This window comes from Empidonax traillii, unplaced genomic scaffold, assembly GCF_003031625.1.
Source record: "Empidonax traillii isolate 1590-97213 ecotype Southwest subspecies unplaced genomic scaffold, ASM303162v1 scaffold1438:size108540, whole genome shotgun sequence".
NCBI lineage: Eukaryota > Metazoa > Chordata > Aves > Passeriformes > Tyrannidae > Empidonax > Empidonax traillii.
The window spans coordinates 66,665-89,061 of NW_020956631.1; the positions used below are offsets into that span (position 1 = coordinate 66,665).

At 42.1% G+C, this 22,397-nt stretch overlaps 1 protein-coding gene across 1 annotated transcript in view; it reads right to left on the reverse strand.

Annotated features, from left to right (window-relative positions):
• The window catches only part of LOC114070112 (small conductance calcium-activated potassium channel protein 2-like), a 31,362-nt gene extending 13,341 nt beyond the window's left edge, over window positions 1-18,021 (reverse strand). The window contains exons 1-2 of the mRNA XM_027907330.1: window positions 17,971-18,021; window positions 16,951-17,369 (exon numbers count right to left, since the gene is read on the reverse strand). Coding sequence (XP_027763131.1) covers window positions 16,951-17,369; window positions 17,971-18,021 — 470 coding nt within the window. The remainder of the gene's footprint in view (window positions 1-16,950; window positions 17,370-17,970) is intronic.
• Window positions 18,022-22,397: the final 4,376 nt, after the last annotated feature.

Below are 22,397 nucleotides of genomic sequence, written 5' to 3' on the forward strand. Positions count from 1 at the left end.
GTCAGTGCAGAAGGAGGGGGAGGAGTGCTCCAGGTGCCAGAGCTGAGGCCCCTGCAGCCCATGGTGAAGACCAGGGTGGAGCAGGCCGTCCCCCTGCAGCCCATGGAGGACTGTTGGGATGCAGAGGCCCACCTGCAGCCCATGGAGGAGCCCATGCTGGAGCAGGTGGATGCATGAAGGAGGCTGTGATCCCGTGGGAGGCCCAAGATGGAGCAGGGTCCTGCCAGAGACCTGCAGCCCATGGAGAGGGAAGCCCACGCTGGAGCAGGATTTTCTCAGGTAGGACTTGTGGCCGCTGTGGGGGACCCACTGGTACAGCTCATTCGTGAAGGACTGCACCCCATGGAGGAGTGACCCACGTTACAGCAGTTTGGGAAGAGCTGTTGCCCAAGAGATGGACTCACGCCGGAGAGATCCATCAAGGACTGTCTCCCATGGGAGGGACCCCACCGGAGCAGGGGAAGGACTCCTCTCTCTGAGCAGAGGTAGAAACAACAACTGACCGTAACCACATTCCCTGTCCCCCTGCACCACTGGGGGGGAGGAGGGAAAACATGGAAGGAAGGAGGGGTGGGGGGAAGGTGTTTTTAAGACTGTTTTATTTCTCACTCTTTGGCTCTTATCCTGTTAGTAATAAATTTAAGTACTATCCCCACTTTGAGTCTGTTTTGCCCATGATGTTGATCAGTAACTGACCTCTCCCAGCTGTTAGCTCAGCTCATGAATCCTTGGCTGTTTTTTTTCCTCTCTCCTCTGTCCAGTTGCAGAGGGAAAGTGAGAGTGGCTTTAGTGGGTACCTGGCATCTTGCCAGGGTCAACCCACTATACCGGGCCTTTCACAGCAGCAAAAACTTCCTTGAGTGAAAATTCTTTATCCTCCTAGAGTAAATCTTCTGCATATAATTTTTGGTCCCTACGGGAATCCTCTATACCATGTGTTCTGTCTGCCTGACAGGTCTGTCCTAGGGAAGGTAGGGTGAAGTTCCAGGAGTTGATCTCCTTCTCAGACTCCCTGATTCTCCTCAGCATACTCACCTCATTACAGAGCTCTGCCACTGAGCTGAGTCCCTTTACCTGAGCACATGTCCCACAGGTTTACTCACTGCAACCATCCAGTGCTGGCATAAGAGAGTGGAGGGTCATAACACATGATCTCACTCATTCTTACTTCCTTTCTTGTGCTCACTTCCTCACTTTTTTGCTTTCTCATGCTTGCTTCTGCATCTTCTTTTGCTCTCTCCAACACTCCCATGCATGCTGTCTTGTGCTTACTTAAGCTCTTTTCTGCTCTCCCTTCTCTCTCTTTAGGCTTCCTCTCCCCTCCCCTGCCCCCTCTTACTCTTGCATTCTTGCTCAACCTCTCTTTCTTGCTTTCTCACAGTATTGGGTTTCTGTTGTCTCTCCACTGTCCAGTTGAGGAGGGGAAGTGATAGAGCAGCTTGATGGACAACTGGTGTCCAGCCAAGGTTAATACACCACACTTTCTGAGACTCCCTTTCCAGGTCTCACTTTCTTGCTCACTTCCCGCCCCTGTCATATGCACGGTCTCTCAGCCTTGCTTTCTCACTAGTACACTGGAATTCACCTTTCCACACTCACTTTCTTGTGCCTTGCATCATTATGTCCTTGAAGTCTCACTCATGCTCTCACTCACCCTCACCCTGTTTTCCATGCTTGCTTTCTCTCTTGTTTTTTCCCTTCCTCACTTCCTCACATTTGCTTTTGTGGTCTCTCTTTTGCTTTTCCTCTTTTCTTTTCAAAATCTCTTCTGCTCCCTTTCTCACTCTTGCTGTCACTTCCTTGCTTGTGCTTGTGCTTCCTTTTGCTCTCCCTGCACCCAGTTGCTCTTTTCTCCCCACCCCACCCTTCCCCGCCCCACTCTTCTGCTTATTTTCTCTCCTTTGCTCTTATATTCTTGCTCTTGATCTCTTCCTTCCTGGCATTCTCGCTTTCTAGATCTCACTTTCTTTCTCTATTTTGCTTTCTCACTTTCTGTATTGGGTTTGCGTGGCAAGGTTTTGGTAGTGGAGGTGCTGCAGGGGTGGCTTCTGTGAGAAGATGCCAAAAGCTTCTGCCATGTCTGATAGAGTCAATGCCTGCTGGCTCCAAGACAGAGCTGCCACTGGCCAAGGTTGAGCTGATCAGCAGTGGTGATAACACCTCTGTGATAACATATTTAAGAAGGGGAAAAAAACCGCTGTGCAACATCAGCCAGAAGAGAGGAGTGAGAATATGTGAGAGAAACAGCCCTACAGGCATCAAGGTTGGTGAAGAAAGAGGGGAGGAGGTGCTCCATGTGCCAGAGCAGAGATTCCCCCTGCAGCCTTTGGAGATGACCATGGTAATGCAGGTTATCCCCCTGCAGCCCATGAAGGACCATCAGGGTGCAGAGATCTAACTGCACCCCATGGAGGAGTAACCCACAGGACAGCAGTTTGGGAAGAACTGCTTCCCAAGGGGTGGACTCATGTCAGCAGCGGCAGAAGCAACAATTGACTGCAACCCCCCCTCCCCTGTCCCCCTGCACCGCTAACATGGAACTGCTGGGGGGGAGGGGGAAAGAGGGAGAACATGGAAGGAAGGAGGGGTGGGGGGAAGGTGTTTTTCATTTCTCACTCTTTGGCTCTTATCCTGTTAGTAATAAATTTAAGTACTATCCCCACTTTGAGTCTGTTTTGCCCACGAAGGTAATCAGCAAGTGACCTCTCCCAGCTCTTATCTTTACTCATGAATCCCCAGCTGTTGTTTTTTTCTCTCTCCTCTGTCTAGTTGCAGAGGGAGGGTGATAGAGCGGCTTAAGTGGGTGCCTGGCATCTGGCCAGGGTCAACCCACTACAACCTGTGACTCCCATGGGGGACCCACGCTGGAGCAGTTTGTGAAGAACTGCAGCCTGTGGGAGGACCCATGTTGGAGAAGTTCGTAGAGGACTGTGTCCCGGATGTGGGACACCATGCTGGAGCAGGGGAAGAGAAAAAGGAGGATGGAGTGGCAGAGACAACGTGTGTTGAACTGACCTCAACCTCCATTGCCCATCCCCCTGTGATGCTTGGAGGGAGGAGGTAGAGAATTTGGGAGTGAGGTTCAGTCTGGGAAGAAGGGAGGAGGGGGGAAGGTGTTTTATTTTTATTTGTCCTTATCCTACTCTGATTTGATTGGTAATAAATTAAATTAATTTCCTCAAGTTGAGTGTTTTGCCTCTGATAGTAATTGGTGAGTGATCTCTCCCTGTCCTTATCTTGACCCACGAGATTTTTGTCATATTTTTCTCTCCCCTGTCTGGTTCAGGAGGGGGCATGATAGAGCAGCTTGGTGGGCACCTGATGTCCAACCAAGGTCAACCCACCACACTTTCCCTTGTGCTCTCTCACTCTCTCACAATCCCAGTCTCTTGTGCATGATATTTCACTCTTGCACTACCATGCTGGCATTCACTTTCCCACTTGTGCTTGCTTTCACTGCTGTGTGAGGTACCCCAAATACCAGGCTACAGCTAAGCATTCAGGAAACTTTTTTTCAAAAGTTGAAAACACTAACAATACAGCTCTATCTGCACAGACAGGGAAAAAAATGCACACACTTGTTCTCTCAGTGCCTTTTAGAGCCCACCTGCCCCTGCCCCCTGCAGGACCTCCAAGCATGTCTGTGAGAACTTTATCTTTTCTTATAACAGGGAGTCAATCGCCCTGGCAGGCAGGAAGAGAAAACACATCCACTTTCTCTCCCTCGCTTTCTCACTCTCTCTGACTCTTTTACCCCTACTCTCTTGCTCTTTTTCTCATGTTCTGTTGCTCTCACCCTCTCATTTGCACTCTCACTCACATTCACTTTCTCTCACTAAAGCTTGCTCTTGCTCTTTTGCTTGCTTTCCTGCGTTTGCTCTTACTCTCTCTCCCTTTCTTTTGCTTTCTCAGGCTTTCTTGCACTTTCTCACACTAATGCTCTCTCCTACTTTTACTCTTGTGCAAGATCACACTTGCTTCCTTTGATTTCTGTTTCTCCTGCTTGTGCTCACACATGCTTTCTTTGTTGCTTGTGCTCACTTGTTCGTGCATTACCTCACACTTGTGCTTTCCCTCACAATCTTGCTCTTCTTGCTTGTCCGTTCTCCCCTGCTCACCTTCTCGTACTCTTGCTCATTGTCTCTTTCTCTTGTGTTCTCACTCCCTAATTTCATCTTGTTTTGTCTCTTGCTCTTTCATGTTTGCTCTCTGTCATGGGTTTGCCAACCAGCCAGCCCCTGGGGCTGAGGATGGTTTTGTCCAGGTGGATATCCGGAGAAAAAGACAATCAAAAGTTTTAGTAACGCTTCTACCAATTACATATTTAAGAAAACAGAAGAGAAGGTAGTTGCGCAGATGAAATTAGTAGCCATGTAGGAAAGGCGGCAGGCCCCAAGTGGACCAGGGCCTCCTCCTCCCCCGGCCCTGGGCTGAGGGCAGGTGTGGCACTGAAGCCCCCCTTCTCTCCTGTAAGAGAATAAAAAAAAAAACCAACTTTGAGAAGGACTGACTGCCTGGACAAGACTGCTGCAGAAGAAATTCCAGGCAGAGATAATGAGCCTTCAAGGTCAAAGCTGGCAGCAGCAGGAGAGAGAAGTTGGAAGGGGGGGCTGCTTCTTCCCCCTCTCTCGTTCTCTCTCTCTCTCTCCCTTCAGCAGGGAAAAGACTGAAAAATAAAACCCTGCCACCTGTGGAAGTTTATTGGGGTGAGGAGACCCCCATGCAGCTCATAGAGGAGCTTACACTGAAGTAAGTAGATGCATGAGGAAGCTGAGACTTCATGAGAAGCCTGAAATGAAACAGAGTCCTGCTGGAGACTTGTAGGCCATGGAGAGAGACTTATGCTGGAGCAGAATGGCTCGGGTAAGCTTGGGATCCGAGTGAGGGATCCATGCTGGTGCAGCTGAATTTGTAACCCTGAGGGACAGCAGAGAATGGAAGAACTGTCGCCCGAGAGATGGACCCATGTTGGAGAGGTCTATCAACGACTGTTCTCCCATGGGAAGGGACCCCACAGGAAACAGGGGTGGACTCAAAAGCCATTATCCCTTGTGACTCTGTGGTGAAGATCCATGGTAGGCAAGTGTCCCCTTGCAGTCCATGGAAGACCCTTCAGGGCCTGGGTAACCCCCCAGGCTCTGGTCTTAGCCCAGGAAGAGGGTAGGCCCAGCCCTGAGGCCAACATAGAAGAAAGAGAGAGAAACAGTTCCAGCTGCAACGAATCGGAGTTGTCATCCTAGAGATAACAGAAGAAGAACTTTCAAGTGCTGCAAAATTATTTGAAAGACCTGGAGCTACGGAAAGAGAGAAAGAGACTGCTTCTCCTCCAGAACTGATACAAAGGGGGGAGGGGTATTTTTGTAAATACACAGTACTTTTACCTAATTAGAATTGTTGTAGATATAGTTCTTTAGTTTTTTTATCTTGCTAATAATAAATCCTAATATTATTCTCCTCAATCAGGTCTCTTTTGACTGCACAAATCTTCTCTCAACTTATAGTAATTGTGTAGGGGGTGAATGAAAATTGGCCCAGGGCAAACCCATGACACTCTCCAGCGCTTGCTTTAATGCCTGGATCCTCAAAGCTGCAATTAAAAACCAGTTAACTCAAAGCTCTCTGTAATGACAAGTGTGGGGAGGAAGGGTTGACAAATGGAAGATTTTGGGCGAGGAGGAAGGATGAGCTGTTTAAGGATTTTCTTTGCTCAAGAGACCTTCTGCACCTAGGAGGTTAAATCTAGGAGAGGTACAGTGTGGGAACTGTAATATTCTGTCTTTCCCTTGGGCTGTTTTTGCCAAAACAGATGAAGTTTCGACCAAGGAAGATAATTGCAGGTTGTTTAAAACTTCAGAGCATTCTTTCCCACAGCTTAGTGGGCATCTGCACATGTGTTGGGCCTTTGATATGTAAGACAGCAGACCGGCTTCTGTGTGTGTTTTTTCCACCTGGCTGTGAATCCTTGCAGCTCATCTTGGTGTTTCTGATTTAGAATTAAACTTTCCATAATGTTTTAGCCATGGCTTAGTTCTCCGGTTACCCGCATACATATCAAGTCTTGCAACAAGTATTTTTAAAAATAAGAAGCTATGTTTCTTAAATTAGATATCCAAATGTTGCACGACAAAAAAAATCTTTACTTGGCCAAAAATACTGGCATTGCCCAAAGCACCTAAATAGCCTTTCAAATGTCTCAGTATCCATAAACTAATCAACATGGATGGAAAAATTCATAGAGAAAAATATGGTGTCTGACTCTTCTACTTTCTTTCCCTTACACTCTCATTCAGAATGAAGAAAAAGAAAGGAAGAGGATAAAATGGAGCTTTTTGGGGTTTGCAGTTTCAAGTTTATTTGCTGTTTCCTTTTGGGACAGCATAACTCTTAAGGATCAATCAACCCTATAGGGATCATTCTCATTTGAATGACAGTTATTTTGAGAATTATTTAGAGAGAATAATGCTGCCCTTAGGGGCCTATTAATTCTCCTCTTTTCAATTGCTTGACAGAACTGGCTTTCTGCAAGACTTAACATATACTGAATCCAAAGACACGTGTAAAGCTCTGCATACAAGTGTGATCACAGAGCTACAGCTTCTTCAGGTATCTTGACTGTTTCATCTGTCCCGGTTTCATAAGTCCCCCAGACTATAATTTGAAAGCACCACAAAGGATAGTAAATAGAATCAATTTTTCATCCTTTGTCTCTCATTTTAAATGAGTAATTGTGGCAGGACAACCACACTGATAAGATCTAAACTCCAGAGAATGCAAGCTATCAACTGCTGGCAGCCAGGGTGTTGTCTTGGTGTTAAATTATGCTAAAACCATCCTGGTTCACCAAACTTTGAATACACACCCTGCTTTTGAAGCAGGATTTGACAGATAAGCTAGACTGTGGGCTTGTAAATCTGTGAGTACCAGTCCATCACTTCATAACTATAAAAGCCCAGTCCAATTTCCATATGGCAGACTCTTCTACATACTTCCTTGAAGTGTGGAGCTTCTCCTGTGAAGCAGGGAAGACTCTTCATGGTTACTCCCCAGGGGTTAAGAGAGAGATCTGTCCGCTGTCTCATATGGTGAGTTATATCAATCTCTACTTAATAATTGTTTCTTTTTGCTAGCTTCAATACAATTGCTTTAATGTAATTGCTTTGTTACAGTGCACTATATGACTTTGTAATATAATACCCTACTAGTAGATTTTTAGCTTTTACACTGTGTAGTTAATAATTCTGGCTAAGACCTTTCATCTGTTCACCTGTTTTTCATGATAAATAACTCATTTTATATAAATATCTGGTTTGCCATCATGAAAACCTGCCAGACAAAGTGGTTTAATTACACCTCTATAATTCCTTTAAATTTAAACCCTTCTCTGAGAAGGAGTAAGAAAGCAATCTTGTGACTCACCGGCAAGGCTTTTTTAATAACTTCGTCTAAGCCTTCCACTGTCCCGTGAAAGTAATGACCACCAGCCTATAGATCAAAGACACCTTATTCCATTAGCAAAAATTCATAACATTAAAGTAAAAACAAGTCATAGATAAATGAAATAAGTTTTGTTTGCGAGAGGAAGAAGAGGATTAGACACAAAACTGAAGATGTTTGTCCCTCTAGTAGAGTTGGGACCACTTTACACATATGTGGTATTTCTGGAGCTACAAAACATCCATTACAATAATGGCTAGACAAGACAAATTTAAGACAGAATGTCATGGTTTTGCTTGTTCTGGGAAACTAAGCAGGAATTTTCCCTTCCCCCTGCCCACTGTGTGAAAGGGATGTTGAATGGGCAGGTTGGCTGTGCCTTGGGCAATGGACTAACAGAAAAGAAGTGGTTGGCAGAGCCACATTCCTAGTTGATGACCATCAAGAGTCTGTGGGGAGGGGTGAGGAGTTTCTTTTTTTTTTCTTCTTCTCCTGGGAAACAGTATGGACTTCATTGTTACCTGAGCTGGGACAAGGTCTGGGTGGCAGGAGCTCCAAGGTGGTTTTGTTCTCAGCTGGGCTGCCTGGTTAGCTCAGTTCTACCCAGCCCGGAACCTACTTGGATTTTTATCGGAGAGGAACTATTTGAGAAGGAGGTCACCTCCTTCCCCTCCGCCGTTCCCGTTTTGGTTTTTTTTTGGCAGAGGTTCTTGTGCACATGGAAGGAGAGGGGAAACCACACCATGCTTCCAACCACAGACAGTGAGTTCCCGTTGGGAAGAACTTTTCTTTCTTTCCTTCCTTTTTCCCCTTTCCTGGTGAGGGGGAGGGAAGACCTCCCTTTTCGGCTTCTCCAGCACACCTGGGGAGCCCCCCATGTGGCAACCACCAGTGATCAAGCAGCGCCCCCTGCTGGCTGGCACAGAGCACTAAAGGCTCTGCATCTCCAGTGATCCAACAGCATCCCTGCTGACTGTGGTCAGAATTGCGCCAAAGGGTGCAAAGTGAACTGTTTACCTTTTGGTTTTGAAGGGGATTATTTTTGGGTGTAGGATTATTGTTTGGTTGTTTTATTTGTGTTCTTTCATTGTTCTGCCAATACACATATATCTTTTAATAAAGGGCTGTTATTTTTTTCCTTTTTCCACACTTTCTCAATTGGAGCCTCTTAATTTCAGATTTACAATTGCTTAGAGGGAGAAGTTTGGGTCTTCCTCATAACTCATCCTCAGCAAAACACTTGTGTCTCATTAAACTGAGACACAGAAGAAAAACTTTGATAGTAGAACTACATTTGAATGTTACCTTTTATAGAACCCAAGAAAAGATGTGAGTAAGGGTCAAGTGATTGGGAAAATAGTTTTAGGCTTCTCTAGATTGCAATTTTAAGTTCAAGAAACTGAGTCATGATTCTCTCAAGGGAGAAGAGCACAAAGAATTCTAACTACATTGATCAGAAATCCCTTAAAAATGTATTAGGATCCAAAGTCTACTTTTTCTACTCCAACCAGCTCCAGTTAATGTCTCCTATAGATTTAGAAGATGTGATCAAACAAAACTAGGAACACAGCTGTAGTAAAGTCAGAAAGCCCTCTGCAAAGGATGGCCCACAGTTCCTGAATATCTTCCTCAAAGAGTTAGAAAGCATAATGTAAGTGTACAGAATAACCACATTTCCTGCACTTTCAAGCCTCCTCTGGACCCCCTCTGTTGGTGTGACCAGTACCCCCTGATCCTGACCCCTGGTAATATGATTAGCATGCAACTAACACCATTTATAAGGCAAACAGCCATCCTCTGTGATGTATTAATCCCTTTTCCCCTCATTATCAGGTCCTGTGAACCAAGTAGACAAATCAAACAGATTTCTTTTTCGCTCCCTGTCAGCCTCGAGATTCCTGGGTGCCGGACTGACTACTCCCCTCCTTACTGGCCTTGAAGGTCCCAAGCACACAGCCAACCAGGTGGTGGTGATGTCACAGAAGCATAAAAGCACACACAGCACTTGTCTATAAAATCAAGCAGTTACAGGTCCTAAGTGGGACTTGGACAGGAATTGCTGCTGGACAGTTGTGACAGACCAAAATGCAACCAAGTAAAAAAAATTGCCATACAGCAGTTAGAATAAACAGAGAGGATGCAACAGACCAAACTTTGTTCAGACAGACTGACTTGTGTCCCTGATGGCCCCAGACTGAGGTCTTAAACAGTGTTTTTGCACCAGACATGGGAAAAGGCTGATAAGAAGCAGATCCTGCCGGAGGTGGGGTGATGACTTTTATCATGTTAATTCCCCCTGATAAGACACAGCTGGCTCAACTACAGAGGCCATGTCTTAGAAGGGGTCATAACCCATCAAAGACCCCCAAAGGCTCATTTCTGGGGCCTTCCACCAGAGGACTGCACATGATCCACAGTGTTGCATCAGACAGTGTAAAACTCCCCCTCCAGGGGAAGTACCTGAACATATATTAACCTGTTGAACTCTTTGTTTCATGAGCCCCCACCCCGGACAGATCAAGACTGCGACTATCACTTTGACTAACAGACATCAAAATTCCAACAATCAAGACTTGTCACTAGATCCACAAGTGGTGATACCTTTCCACTATCTACTCTTGTTCCTTCTTTCTCTCTTTCTTTTCCTTATATATTTTTTATGGGATATCTGTATACTTTTATATTGTTATATTTCTATAGGTAATAACCAAAATGGCTACATCCCTCCTTTCCACTGCAACCAAGTTGTTCTAAAATAAACCTGCAATACATATATATGTCGGGAGTGGACCAGCAGAAGCCTACAGAGAATGGGGAGAGAATGCAAAAAGGTTGCGAAGGAGCCTCAGAGGAAGAAATCGATCTAGAAGTGCCTTGACAACTGCAGCTGCAGGATGTGCCTGAAGTCCAGCGATAAGAAGCAGCCTCACAGACCTCTGTAGAATTCCCCTCTCCTGGTCCCCAGACCTTCCTTTCCTCCCTAGCTATCCCTTCCCCCCGTGTGACCAGACATATTCCCTGCAGCCTATCCCTCCAAGTTCCCTTATCACTGACCCTCAGGATTTGATGTTTCCTAGCAAGAATCCCACCTTTATTCTCGAATCTTCTGTATCCCCCTGTATATAAACTGACATCTTGTTTTAATAAACGCCATTTTGCGGGTCACCATCCGTGTGCCTATCTCCTATACAAGATGTGCGTGCCTCTGGGTCCGTCACGGGTCCAAACCCCCACTCACGATATATATACACCGGTCATTCAGTGTCATTTCACTCTAATCTGCCCCAAGCGATCTATTAACAAGAACTTCAGTTACCCTGCCTCAGGAGTGGGTCGTAACAACAGTGAGACCAGCGGCCTTCTGGTGGTCGGGGATGCCTCCACCATTGTCTGCTTCCTCCAAGGATTGAGGGAGTGACTTATATTCTTTTATGTCTTTTTGAGTCTAGATTATGATTGTGATATCGATACTGCAAGCCAAGTATTAAGATTTGACCCAATCTGCAGAGGGCCCAGATGATTAGAAACCATAAGCTAAGTGGTGCTATAAAATTCTGTGCTACGCTACTCATAAAATTGTGCTACACTGATTCTGCTTGTAGAAATGCTGTGCTATTCTTAATATAAAATCTATGCTATGCTAATCATAACATCCTGTTATAAAAAACTAAAGCTTTCATTGTAACTACAACTTGGTGCCGTTATCATTCTCCCAAGGACGCCTTAAAGAATCTGTCTGTCCCCTCAGTGTTGGATGATAGTTGTTTAAGTTCAAACCATTTTATTTTTCAGTATAGGGATACCATACCAAATAAAAAAAATAAATATTATTATAAGCACGGAACAGACAAATAGAGCTTAAGCAACATTGTTCAAGGTCACAATGTATCTATCTATAGGACAGATTCTCTATCACTTTTAATTTTCTATGAATTTATGTGTTCATAAATTATTTGTAAACATCTAGCATACTCTGGTCAGTATACTAACACCGTCACTTCAATACTCTCCATAAAACTATAACCTGTTACCTGAATGACAGCAAAGCATTAGGGTTGATCCTACAAAAACCATACTAACTTCCTTTGAGTCTAAATTTTAATATTTTGCTTCTGAAGAAAACAAAAATTATCTGCTCTACTGTGCAGTTCCTGGTGCAGGTTGTCATTTCTCCAACGGACATTGAAACATCATGCCATACCATCTGCTTCTTGACTGATTGTCTATACAAGATCTCATTTTCTAAAACTCAAGAGAAATCCCACACCTTGCTTTCAGAAATACAATCATTGAAGCTACAGTGATTGCATCAGCAGGTCTTCTGCCTCCCAACACACAAAGAACAGGAAAGGAAATCAATGCCATCTGCTTGCGAGGAGAGTAACCATTAGAGAAAATACCACTCTAAATGCAGTATTATCGAGAATTATCAAGCAAAACTTTTGTCAAATGCTGGTATGCTTGGAAAAGGAAGAAAATCAATTCTGCAAGTATTACTGAGCTGAAAAGCCTCTTTGGTGTTAAATTAACTAAATGGTAACATCATGTTTTGAATGCCTTGGAAAGAATCAACTCCAAAAGATTCCGCTTTCACATCAAAGTTTAAATGGGCAAGGATACAATTTTAAAAGCTCATTAGTCTGAAGGTGTACGATGATTTTCTGAAAAGGTGAATGAGTAAAAATAAAGTAAAAAAGAAAAAAAGGCACAAATATTTGATCTAAAATCTCACTGTTCAATTTCAGACAATGTTGCATCTCTATGATTATGGACTGTGGGAAGATTTTCAGGCTATTATCCAATGCATTCTTCAAAATACAGGATAACATAAGAGATCACCTTTAACTCAAGGAATTCGAACAGCAGATAACTTCTTTCTGAAATCCAGGAAAGAGAGAACTTGCTTTTTATTAGAAGACCGTTACTTCATGTAAATAATTTGTATTGTCATTTCCCACATATGCTACTGGAGACTCAGAAATACGCAGCCTAGCCCCTGGTCAACACTTAGGTCACAAAGGAAAATAGTTTTGATAATTCCCGTGTCAAGTCAATTAAAATAAGTGACTACACAACTGATAAACTTGGATTATTCAATTACAACAGTGAATGTATCTGGCTGAAAGAAAAGGGAGACAGATTAAAACTATCCCTTAGTAACTACCAGAAGCAAGCCTGAAGCAGCAAATGGATGGTGCACTTGCCAAACAGCACCTGCAATAGTGTAAACTCCACATTCTCCTACCACATCCCCGCTGCAAACCCAGCAGTTGGTATGCATTGCTTTATAATCACATTTAAGCTTCCCCCTGAGATGTACCATAGCCAAATATTAAATTCAAAAAGAAACTATTGAGCATTCTGACATGACTGATTATTAACCAAGATATTTTCCGTGTTCTTACATGTTCTTTTTCCAGAGGTGGAAAGAGAGAGCAGTTTCTCCTCTTTAAATCTCACGTCCTATGCCGGTCTTACTAGAGAGGTGGGAGAAGTAGAAAACAAGCCCAAACAAGGAAAACTAGTGTTCAGCCAACATCCTCCTCTCCCCTCCAACAGCATCAAGCTGCAATAGGACTAATTTTTCTTCTCTTTCACATCAAATCCTTCTGTGGAACACTTACACCAGCAAACCATTTGTCCTAATGCTTTATCTTTGATCATTCTGCCATTTTTTGTTTATCTATTACAATATGTTGTATTGTTTCAAAGACAGCATACCCTATGCATTTTACAGGCATTTTCAGCTTCTGCAGTTCACAAACTACCTTCTATAATCTTCTGCAAGTCAAAGTTACTTGTAGATATTTAGGGTATCAATGGAAAAAAGGAGTCTTTAAAAACATTTTAAAAAATCAAACAGCTGTTTTACTTCATAGTAACTGTCAGAAATCAATCTCAATCTCTCTCTCTCTCTCTGATAAACATGCAGAGATGATTATAAATTGCTCTTCATGCACACTTGTGGTGGGTTGAACTTGGCTGGTCACCAGGTGCCCACCAAACCACTCTAACACTCCCACTCCTCATCAGGACAAAGGAGAGAAAACATGATGAAAAGCTCATAGGTCAAGATGAGGACAGGGAGATCACTCAGCAATTACCGTCATGGGCAAAACAGACTCGGGGAAGATTAATTTATTTCCAATTAATCACAGAGTATGATAATGAGAATTTAAGAACAAAGCTAAAAGCACCTTCCCCCCACCCTTCCCTTCTTCCCAGGCTCAACTTCTCTCATGACTCTTCTACCTCCTCCCCCACTGAGTGGTGCAGAGAGGTTGAGGAATGGGGGATGCGGTCAGTTCATAATGCTTTGTGTCTGCCCTCCTTCCTCCTCATGTTGTTGTTCTGCTCCAGCATGGGGTCCCTCCCATGGGATACAGCCCTTCACAAACTGCTTCAATGTGAGTCCTTCCCACGGGCTGCAGTTCTTCATGATCTGCTCCAGCGTGGGTTCTTTCCATGGGGTGAAATCCTTCAGGAACGGACTGCTCCACTGTGGGTCCCCTGCAGGGTCACAGGTCCTGCCAGAAAAGCTGCTCCGGTGTGGGCTCCTCTCCACAGCCTGCAGTTCCTGCCAGGAGCCTGCTCTGGTGTGGGCTTTCCATGGGTTGCTGTGTGGATATCTGCTCCAGTATGAGGTCCTCTGTGGACTGCAGGAGGACAACATACTTCAGCATGGTTGACTTCTACAAGTCTACAGGGGAATCTCTGCTCTGGCCCCTGGAGCACCTCCTCCCCCTCCTTCTTCACAGACCTTGGTGTCTGCAGAGTTGTTTCTCTTACTTTTTTAGTTTTGTCTTTGTTTCTCGCTGTCCTACTTTAATTGGAAATAAATTAATCTTCCCCAAGTCAAGTCTGTTTTGCCCATGATAGTAATTGCTGAGGGATCTCCCTGTCCTTATGTTGACTCACGAGGTTTTTAATTGTATTTTCTCTCCCCTCTTGTGCTGAGAAGGGGGAGTGAGAGAGCGATTGGATGGGCACCTGGCAGCCAGCCAAGGTCCACCCACCCCATAGAATGCTTCTTCTGTCCCAGGTATGGGAAATATTTTGAAATCATAACGTCACTGTTAACATTTTCAGAACATGATTAGTCTTGCCATAACTTTACTGAACACTAAGTATCTAGTGATCTACTATAACAAACTGCATTTCACAATTCTGGAAATGTTAAGAATAAAAGCAGCAATGTTGACATAATATCTTCATTCAGCTTGTAAGATAAACTATTTTCCTCCATAACAAATTGAGAAGTAAAGCAATTAATAACTTCCAAAAGTAACCTGACCATAACAGATTGCATTTTAACTGCTGATTTATATCAGCTAGCTGTCACAAATAACTTCCCTAAACAGTTTCCAAAGTAGGCAAACAGGGAAAGAAAGAGGAAAAACCAACATGCCTGTTTCTCACTTTCACTAGCTTTTCTCTCTCTCTCTCTCTAGCTTTTTCCTCTATTTCGCCTTTTTATTCATTCTCAATCTTGCACTCACATTTTCACTCTTGCTCTCCTGTTCTGCTGCCCCTTCCTTTCTTGCTCTCTCTTCCTCTAGCTCTTGCTCTCACACTTTTTCTTGCTTTTGCTCCACCACGATCTCTCTTTTCCTCTCTTGCTTTCTTTCTCTTGCTCAGTCTCTTGCTCTTGCCCCTCCCTTTCTCTCTCTTGCTTGCTCAGCATCTACGTCTCTCCCACTTATTCTCCCTTCAATTCGCTTGGTCCATTGTGTGCTTCCTCATGCTTTCTCTCACACTCCTGCTTTTGCTGTCTCTCTTGGTTTGTCTGTCTGCTGTCTTCTCCCCCTTTCTTTCTCACCATTTCTCCTTCCCTTCCTCTTTCGCTCTTCCCATTCAACTCTCCCTCTGCCCTTTTTCTCCGTCACTCTAACCATTCATCTTTCCCATTGCTCTCTCTTTCACCGTCGACCTCTCTCTCTCCCCTCTTTTTTTTCTTTCTTTCTTTCTTTCTTTCTTTCTTTCTTTCTTTCTTTCTTTCTTTCTTTCTTTCTTTCTTTCTTTCTTTCTTTCTTTCTTTCTTTCTTTCTTTCTTTCTTTCTTTCTCTTTCTTTCTTTCTCTTTCTTTCTTTCTTTCTTTCTTTCTTTCTTTTTCTTTCTTTCTTTTTCTTCCTTTCTCTCTTTCTTTCTTTCTTTTTCTTTCTTTCTTTCTCTCTTTCTTTTTCTCTTTCTTTCTCTTTTCTTTCTCCTTTCTTTCTCTTTTCTTACTTTTTCTTTCTTCCTCTCTTTTTCTCTTTCTTTCTTTTCTTTCTTCTTTCTTTCTCTTTCTTTTTCTTTCTTTCTTTAGCTCTTTTTCTCTCTTTCTTTCTCTCTCTCTTTCTTTTCCCTTCTCCTTCTTTGTTTCTCAGTTGCTCTCTTCTGCTCTTTCTCCTTTTTATTCTCTCTCCCCATCTCTTTCTCACCTCCTATTTATTTCTCTTTGACTCTGTTGTGGGTTAACCCCTATAGGCAGCTAAACCCCACAGGGCCACTCATGCAGTCCCCCCCAGTGGGGGGGAAGAGAATTGGAAGGGTAAAAGTGAGAAAATGCAAAAACGGTATGCATAAGCAAAGCAACATAAGGAGTTCATTCACTACTTCCCATCTTACTTTTCCAGGAAAGCAGGGCTTCATCACGTGTAATGGTTACTTGGGAAGACAAATGCCATATCTCCAAATTCCCCCCCTTTCTCCTTCTTTCCCCCAGTTTTTATTGCTGAGCATGATGGTATATGGTACGGAATATCCCTTTGGTCAGTTGGGGTCAGCTGTCTTGGCTGTGTCCCCTCCCAATCTCTTGCGCGCTGACAACCTTCTCACTTGGGGTGGGCAGAGGGAGAAACAGAGAAGGCTTTGATGCTGTGTAAGCACTATTCAGCAATAGCTAAAAACATCGATGTGCTATCAACACTATTTTGGTCACAAATCCAAAACACAGCACCATACAAGCTACTAGGAAGAAAACGAACTCTGTCCCAGCCAAAACCAGTACATCACCCATTCTTGATCCTGTCAACTCCCCAACAACTTTTTTTTTTCCACTTTTTTTTTTTTTTTTTTTTTTTTTTAAGCAACAGGACAATAAATGTCTAATTGAAAAAATACATTTTCCATTGGAATTTTCCATAGCTATTTTATCTACATTACTCTCAGTAAATTTAACTCGCAAACACAATAAATGAAGGCTCTTAGCAAACATCAACAACTGTGACTGTTGTTAAAAGACATTTTATCATATCCACTGTGTTTTAGCAAAACTTTAGCAATGAAAACATTGAAATCGACTAGCAATACTACAATAAGTGTTGTGGCACAAGCTTCTCTATGTAGGTCCTTCGGATTAAAAGGCAAAGCATTCCTGACAATCTGTGACAGAGTGAAATCCTACCAGCACTCAACATATCAAAGACCAGGAAGCTCCATTCCATTAAATATTTAGGTCCTTCAAACACAAAACCAGAGAAGCAAACCAAGACAGATGGACAGAACAAACCAACCAACCAAACAGAACAACCTTACCTTTCACAAGCTCGGACAGTCCATGCAGCAATTATCCATAATGAGATACTAAAAACCAACAGTACGGTTCCTGGACATATTGTCATTAAAGTCTTCATAACAAAACGGGTATTGAAGTTTATCTTATTTAACGCTCCAATGCTTCTAGATGATGCATCAGTGAAAAGTTTGCTATGCAAAAGCATAACTCTTGCAATAAGATACAGTCTTAAGAACATTGGTATAGATAAAATAATATCCACATCAGCTGTTGTTGTGGATGGAGTGTAAGAAAAGGCAAGACGGGCTGTCCATGTGAATGTATAGTTCCCAGGTATGGGATGTATAGCACATACAAGTATTTCCAAGCAGATAAAGAAAATACGCTCATAAGTCATGGCTATTCTCCAGTCATCTGCTCCATTGTCCACCATGAATAACTGAAAAGATAAAATACAAGGTTAACTTTAGTATGCCATTAACAAACCTTGTTATGATTACATTTTGAAATACCATTGTTTTCAGAGCTGTTAATGACCACTAAAACCAAAATAAATTTGCCATTTCAGCAAATTACATTACTAAGTCACTACTAAGTGAATGTCATTTTGGGTAAGCCAAAAAGAATGTTGTTGTGCTCTGTTTTTAAAACTTTATGTGAAACTGAATTTCCACATATTATTATTTAATAAGATTTTTTCATATTTTTGTTTAATCGTAATTTTTACTAAAACAAAACTTTGTGCCAATTTAAACCTCATCCCTTCAAAATCAATTTCTTAATCAAAGTTCATAGAATTTAGAAGAACTTTTAAAAAGGTTAATTAGCAATTGAAAATACGTTCTGCAGTACAACATTAGGACTTCTTTAGAGCACATCAGTGCTTCAGAATGGAGAGGTTACAGCTTCAGTAGAATTATTCAAGTTTTCTTCAAATTTCAGGTACCAATAATAGACCAATGCAGGCTGCAAAGCCATCCAAGAAACTACATAAAGACTCTAAAAGATAACTCATCAGTTCAAAATCAGTTCAACTGTACCTCAACTACTAGCGATACCCGAACTAGTTGTTTTAAAGCTAGGTTGACCATGTCTAAACAAACTGTAATCACACCTTCAAAAAAACCCAAAAAATGAAAAGCAGAGGCCTGCAAACACCAGAGTAGCCTAGGTGAGGTCTATTAGTAGCTGAAAATTAAGTGCACATGTATGTATGTAGGTCCTTGCAGAACCAATGCCTTCAGTTTACCACCCAGGAACAAAAGTAATAAATCACTTCACACTGTTTAGTAAATGTTGTTCCTGAAGATTTACTAACTAAATACTTAAGTGAACAATATTTGTCACTAGTAGAGAGTAGGGATATGCAAGGCAACTTTTAAAAAAAGCAACAGGAGAAGACCTTCACACCACCTCTGGTCTGAATCTAGAAAAGGCTGTTCAGCAAATATCTATTTGGAAATAAAAACTTTTTGCAGGATTTTTTAAATTAGATTATTCAAAAGCTTAGAAGTAATTTAAGGGGTGAGAAGGTGAAATGCACAAAGAATGTCCTTCTGAATGTAAGAAAGTATTTCCAGCATGCCACACATCATCATATACAGGGCCAAACAAGCAATTCCTCTTCTGCATTGCTTTTTGCCCCTTTCCATCTTTCCATCCTTCAAAAGTTTAGAAATGCAAGCCTGAGTTCTCTGTATATGTCCTTCAGAGATCCCAAACCACATTCTACATCTTCCCCCCAACACATTCAGTTTGTCTTCCAGAAGATTGCTCCAGTTCTTTGTTTATGAAAGTGATAACAAGTTAACTTTATTGGAGTGACACTAAAAGAAAGAAAGAATTTAACCACAGTAAGAAACAAACAAAACAGGAAAAAACCCAACTCAAATTCTTTTCTTTTTAGACCTGTGTTTTGCTCCTTCACGTTCCTTCTCTTTATCTTTGGTATAGTTCTTACCTCCATTGCAATACTATTAAAACCAAAGAAACGTAGCGTTGAATTAAGCTAAAGAAACACACTTGGTGAATTCAATGTGTGCAACATGAGCACATACACTTTCTTTTGCTTGTGGTCTTTCTGAAGACTTTGTACGCTAGATATAAAAATGAAATTCATACAGGCAGGAAGGCAAATCTACCTATTTATTTATTACCAAAAGACAGTTGGTTTGCACTTAGCAAATGTACTAATTGATATAAAAGACCAAACTTTCAAAATACAGTGAGGCTCAAGTGCATTTGATTCTTGCAATTAGCCTGCAAATGCTGTCAGTCAGATCACACAAATGGTAAAACAGCTATAAAGAGGTTCAGGTACTTAGAGCATCCAGAATACAGATTCATATAAACCAGTAACAGAAGGTAGAAAGCACCAGAAGCCACAGAGGAACACAGATCCAGTACAAAAATCCCTATTTGAAAAAATAGTAACATTTCAAAAACATATTTATGAGGTAAATTTCCATACAAATCTGTGTCTCTAAATTCAGTCCATGAAACATAGGAATATCAAACATTCCGGAACAAAATAGGCTGTGGATAACTAGTCAATTGGGATGTACTGAAAATAGTTAGAAATTAGCACAGGATTTCATGTACATTTTATATGTTTGCAATTATGCAACCTACTAAATGCAATTGTTAACATTTAATTTGAAAAATGCAGTGGTATTTGCATGTTCCTACTTGCTTGGTTGTGTACATTTACTATTTGGAAAGTAAGGAGGGAAAATGAATAGAGGAAAGAAAGAGCAGCTGAAAGAACAATTTGGGGGGGGGGTGCCTGAATTTTAAATTTTTTTTTTCTATATATATGTATGTGTGTGTATATATATATATATATATATATATGCATACACCCTCTCAGCTGCTTGTCCCAGTTTAAATGAGACAAGGGTCTTTTGCTGAGGATGGGTTAGGAGAAAAAGACCCAAACTTCTCTTTCTAAGCAATTATAAATATGAAATTAAGAGGCTCCAATTGAAGGAAAACAAATTATGGAAAAGGGAAAATAACAGCCCTTTATTAAAAGGTATGTGTGTATTAACAGGAACAAGAAAAAAACAAGTAAAACAACCAAGCAATACCCCTATACCCACCAATAATCCCCTTCAAGAACAAAACCGATAAACCAGCAAAAGGAAAATTAAATAGTTCAATTTTTTTGCACCCTTTGGTGCAGTTCCAACCACAGTCAGCAGGGGGCGCAGTCGGGTCAGTGGAGATGCAAAATCTTGTAATGTCCTGTACCATTCACCAGGTGGCGCTGTTGGGTCACTGGAGGTGCAGAACTTGTAGTGTCCTATAGTAGTCACCAGGTGGCACTGTTGGATCACTGGAGGAGCAGAACCTTGTAATGTCCAGTGCCCGTCACCAGGGGGCACTGTGAGATCCTTGGTTGCCACCAGGTGGGTTGGGGGAAGGGGAAAAAGCAACACTCCCCAGGGTATATCGGAGAAAAAAAACAAAAAAAAATTCGATTCCCCTTCCCTTCCCACACTGGAAAAAAAAAGGGGGGGGGGAAGGGGGAAGAAAAAAACCAGCAATAAAACAGAAAGTTCTCCCAATGGAAGAAAACTCAGAAACTTCAGCTGGTTAGGGTTTGCTTTAAGCAGGGCCTGCAGCCAGCAACAGCTAAGCAGAGAGCAGCAGCAAACTCCCCTCCAACAGGAAAGAAAAGAACCAGGCAGCATCTGCAGCTCGCAGCAGGTCCCAAGCCCCACCAGCACACACAGCCTCTCCTCCCAGCCTGAGTGTCAACCACACAGTAGCGCCTCCCCCCCCCCTTCCCGCCCCGAACTCCTCCCACTTTGTTGCCCAGGGGACAAGAGAAAAAAGTAAAGTGCAAGTCCTTATCTGCCTTGTCTCCTAGGAGACTAATGTCCGCCCATCAGCCATGGGGGCTAGGTCTTTTGTAATCTGAAGTGCTTATCTTGACATCCAGTGGGGAAGGGAGAAAATTCTTCACCTGGTTAGGAGAGCTAGCTAAAACCACGACACTGCTTTTAGTCAATACCGTTATAATAACCATGCATTCATTTTAAGATACTATTCCCCATTTGAATGGGGAATGATGCTAGCAATAAAAAGAGAACAAGCTCTTCCTATAAAATTGAGTCCTGCAGCCTACGCAGAAGGCCATACTCCAGTCAAGTTCAAAGATGTTATGCCCGCTCATAGCTTTCAAATTTCTTGTTAATTATTAGTCTAACATTGAAATCTAATTTAAGTTCTTCATCAGTGTTCTGTAAAGCTTCTTCAAATACAGAACTGCCATCTACCTTTACTAAGACTGCACTCTATAAGAAAAATTTTAAAAAGTTATTTTCATCTGAAATTATATAATGCATTTCCAATGTGGCATGTAAAAATAAGACATGAATATTAAACTATAAATAAACTTGATGTTTCTAACACCACACAGTATAAATATAAAAATAGATAGCACATCATAGATATTAATGTGTGTTTGTGCATTTACATAACAAATCGTGTTAAATTCATATAACACCAGATTAGAAAAAGAGAAACAAATTTAGAGTAGACAGATTGCACATAATGACAACTTAGACCAGAGACTCCCTGAAACTATTTAAAAGTAGATAAATTAATTTTGCAAATCATTAGTATATCAAAACAAATTGCTAGCAGGCTACCCGAGGATGCTGGTGAATGCAAAATACAAGGAAATTGGCCAGTATCTTAACAATCCCAGTAGAAGAACAATCGTGAAAACAGTATTGTTATAAGTTAGTTTAAAAATTTAGACAACTCAGTTCCAATTAAAAATTGATAAATTTATTAAGCAAGCGATAATAAAGCAAACAGCGCTGGGTGGCCTGGGGGGCCAGTGCCCCGTTCGAGACACACACACCCTGCTTGAAAACTGGGCCTTTGTACTCTCTCGATATCAGTTGTTGAATATTCATTCATTGTCCGTTTGTTGCCTTAAAAGGTAATTCCCCTGCTTTGGAGGTGGATGTTACCTTTTTGTAACTTATCTCCCCTGGGCTCGTACAGGGGGGGTCTTGCATCATCCTCATGCTGAGGGCCTTTCTCTGTATCCACATGGCACAGAGAAATGTATTTTTATTTATAATTTGTTCCCTGTTCCTGGCCGCAAAAGATTCCCTGGTGTTAGGTCCAGACAGGACCTTTCACCTTACAGACTCCACGGTATGCCTAGAAGTTAGTAAATATACAGAAATAGTTTTTTTGTTAGTACCCCCCTTTTATTTTAATTTGCTTGGAATAAAAACCGGTGCCTTTACTTATCACAGTATCACTGCTCTGCTTTAAGGAATAAAAAGGAAGCAATAAACAATGATAAAGCTGTACTCCTTGAAGCATTCCTTGCAGAAGGAGAATCAACTGTACTCACAAAAAGGCATTGTGGCAATTGTTTAATTTAAACATCCAAATTTTAAATGGTTTAAATACTGGAGTTGCTTTACCCTTATAAAAA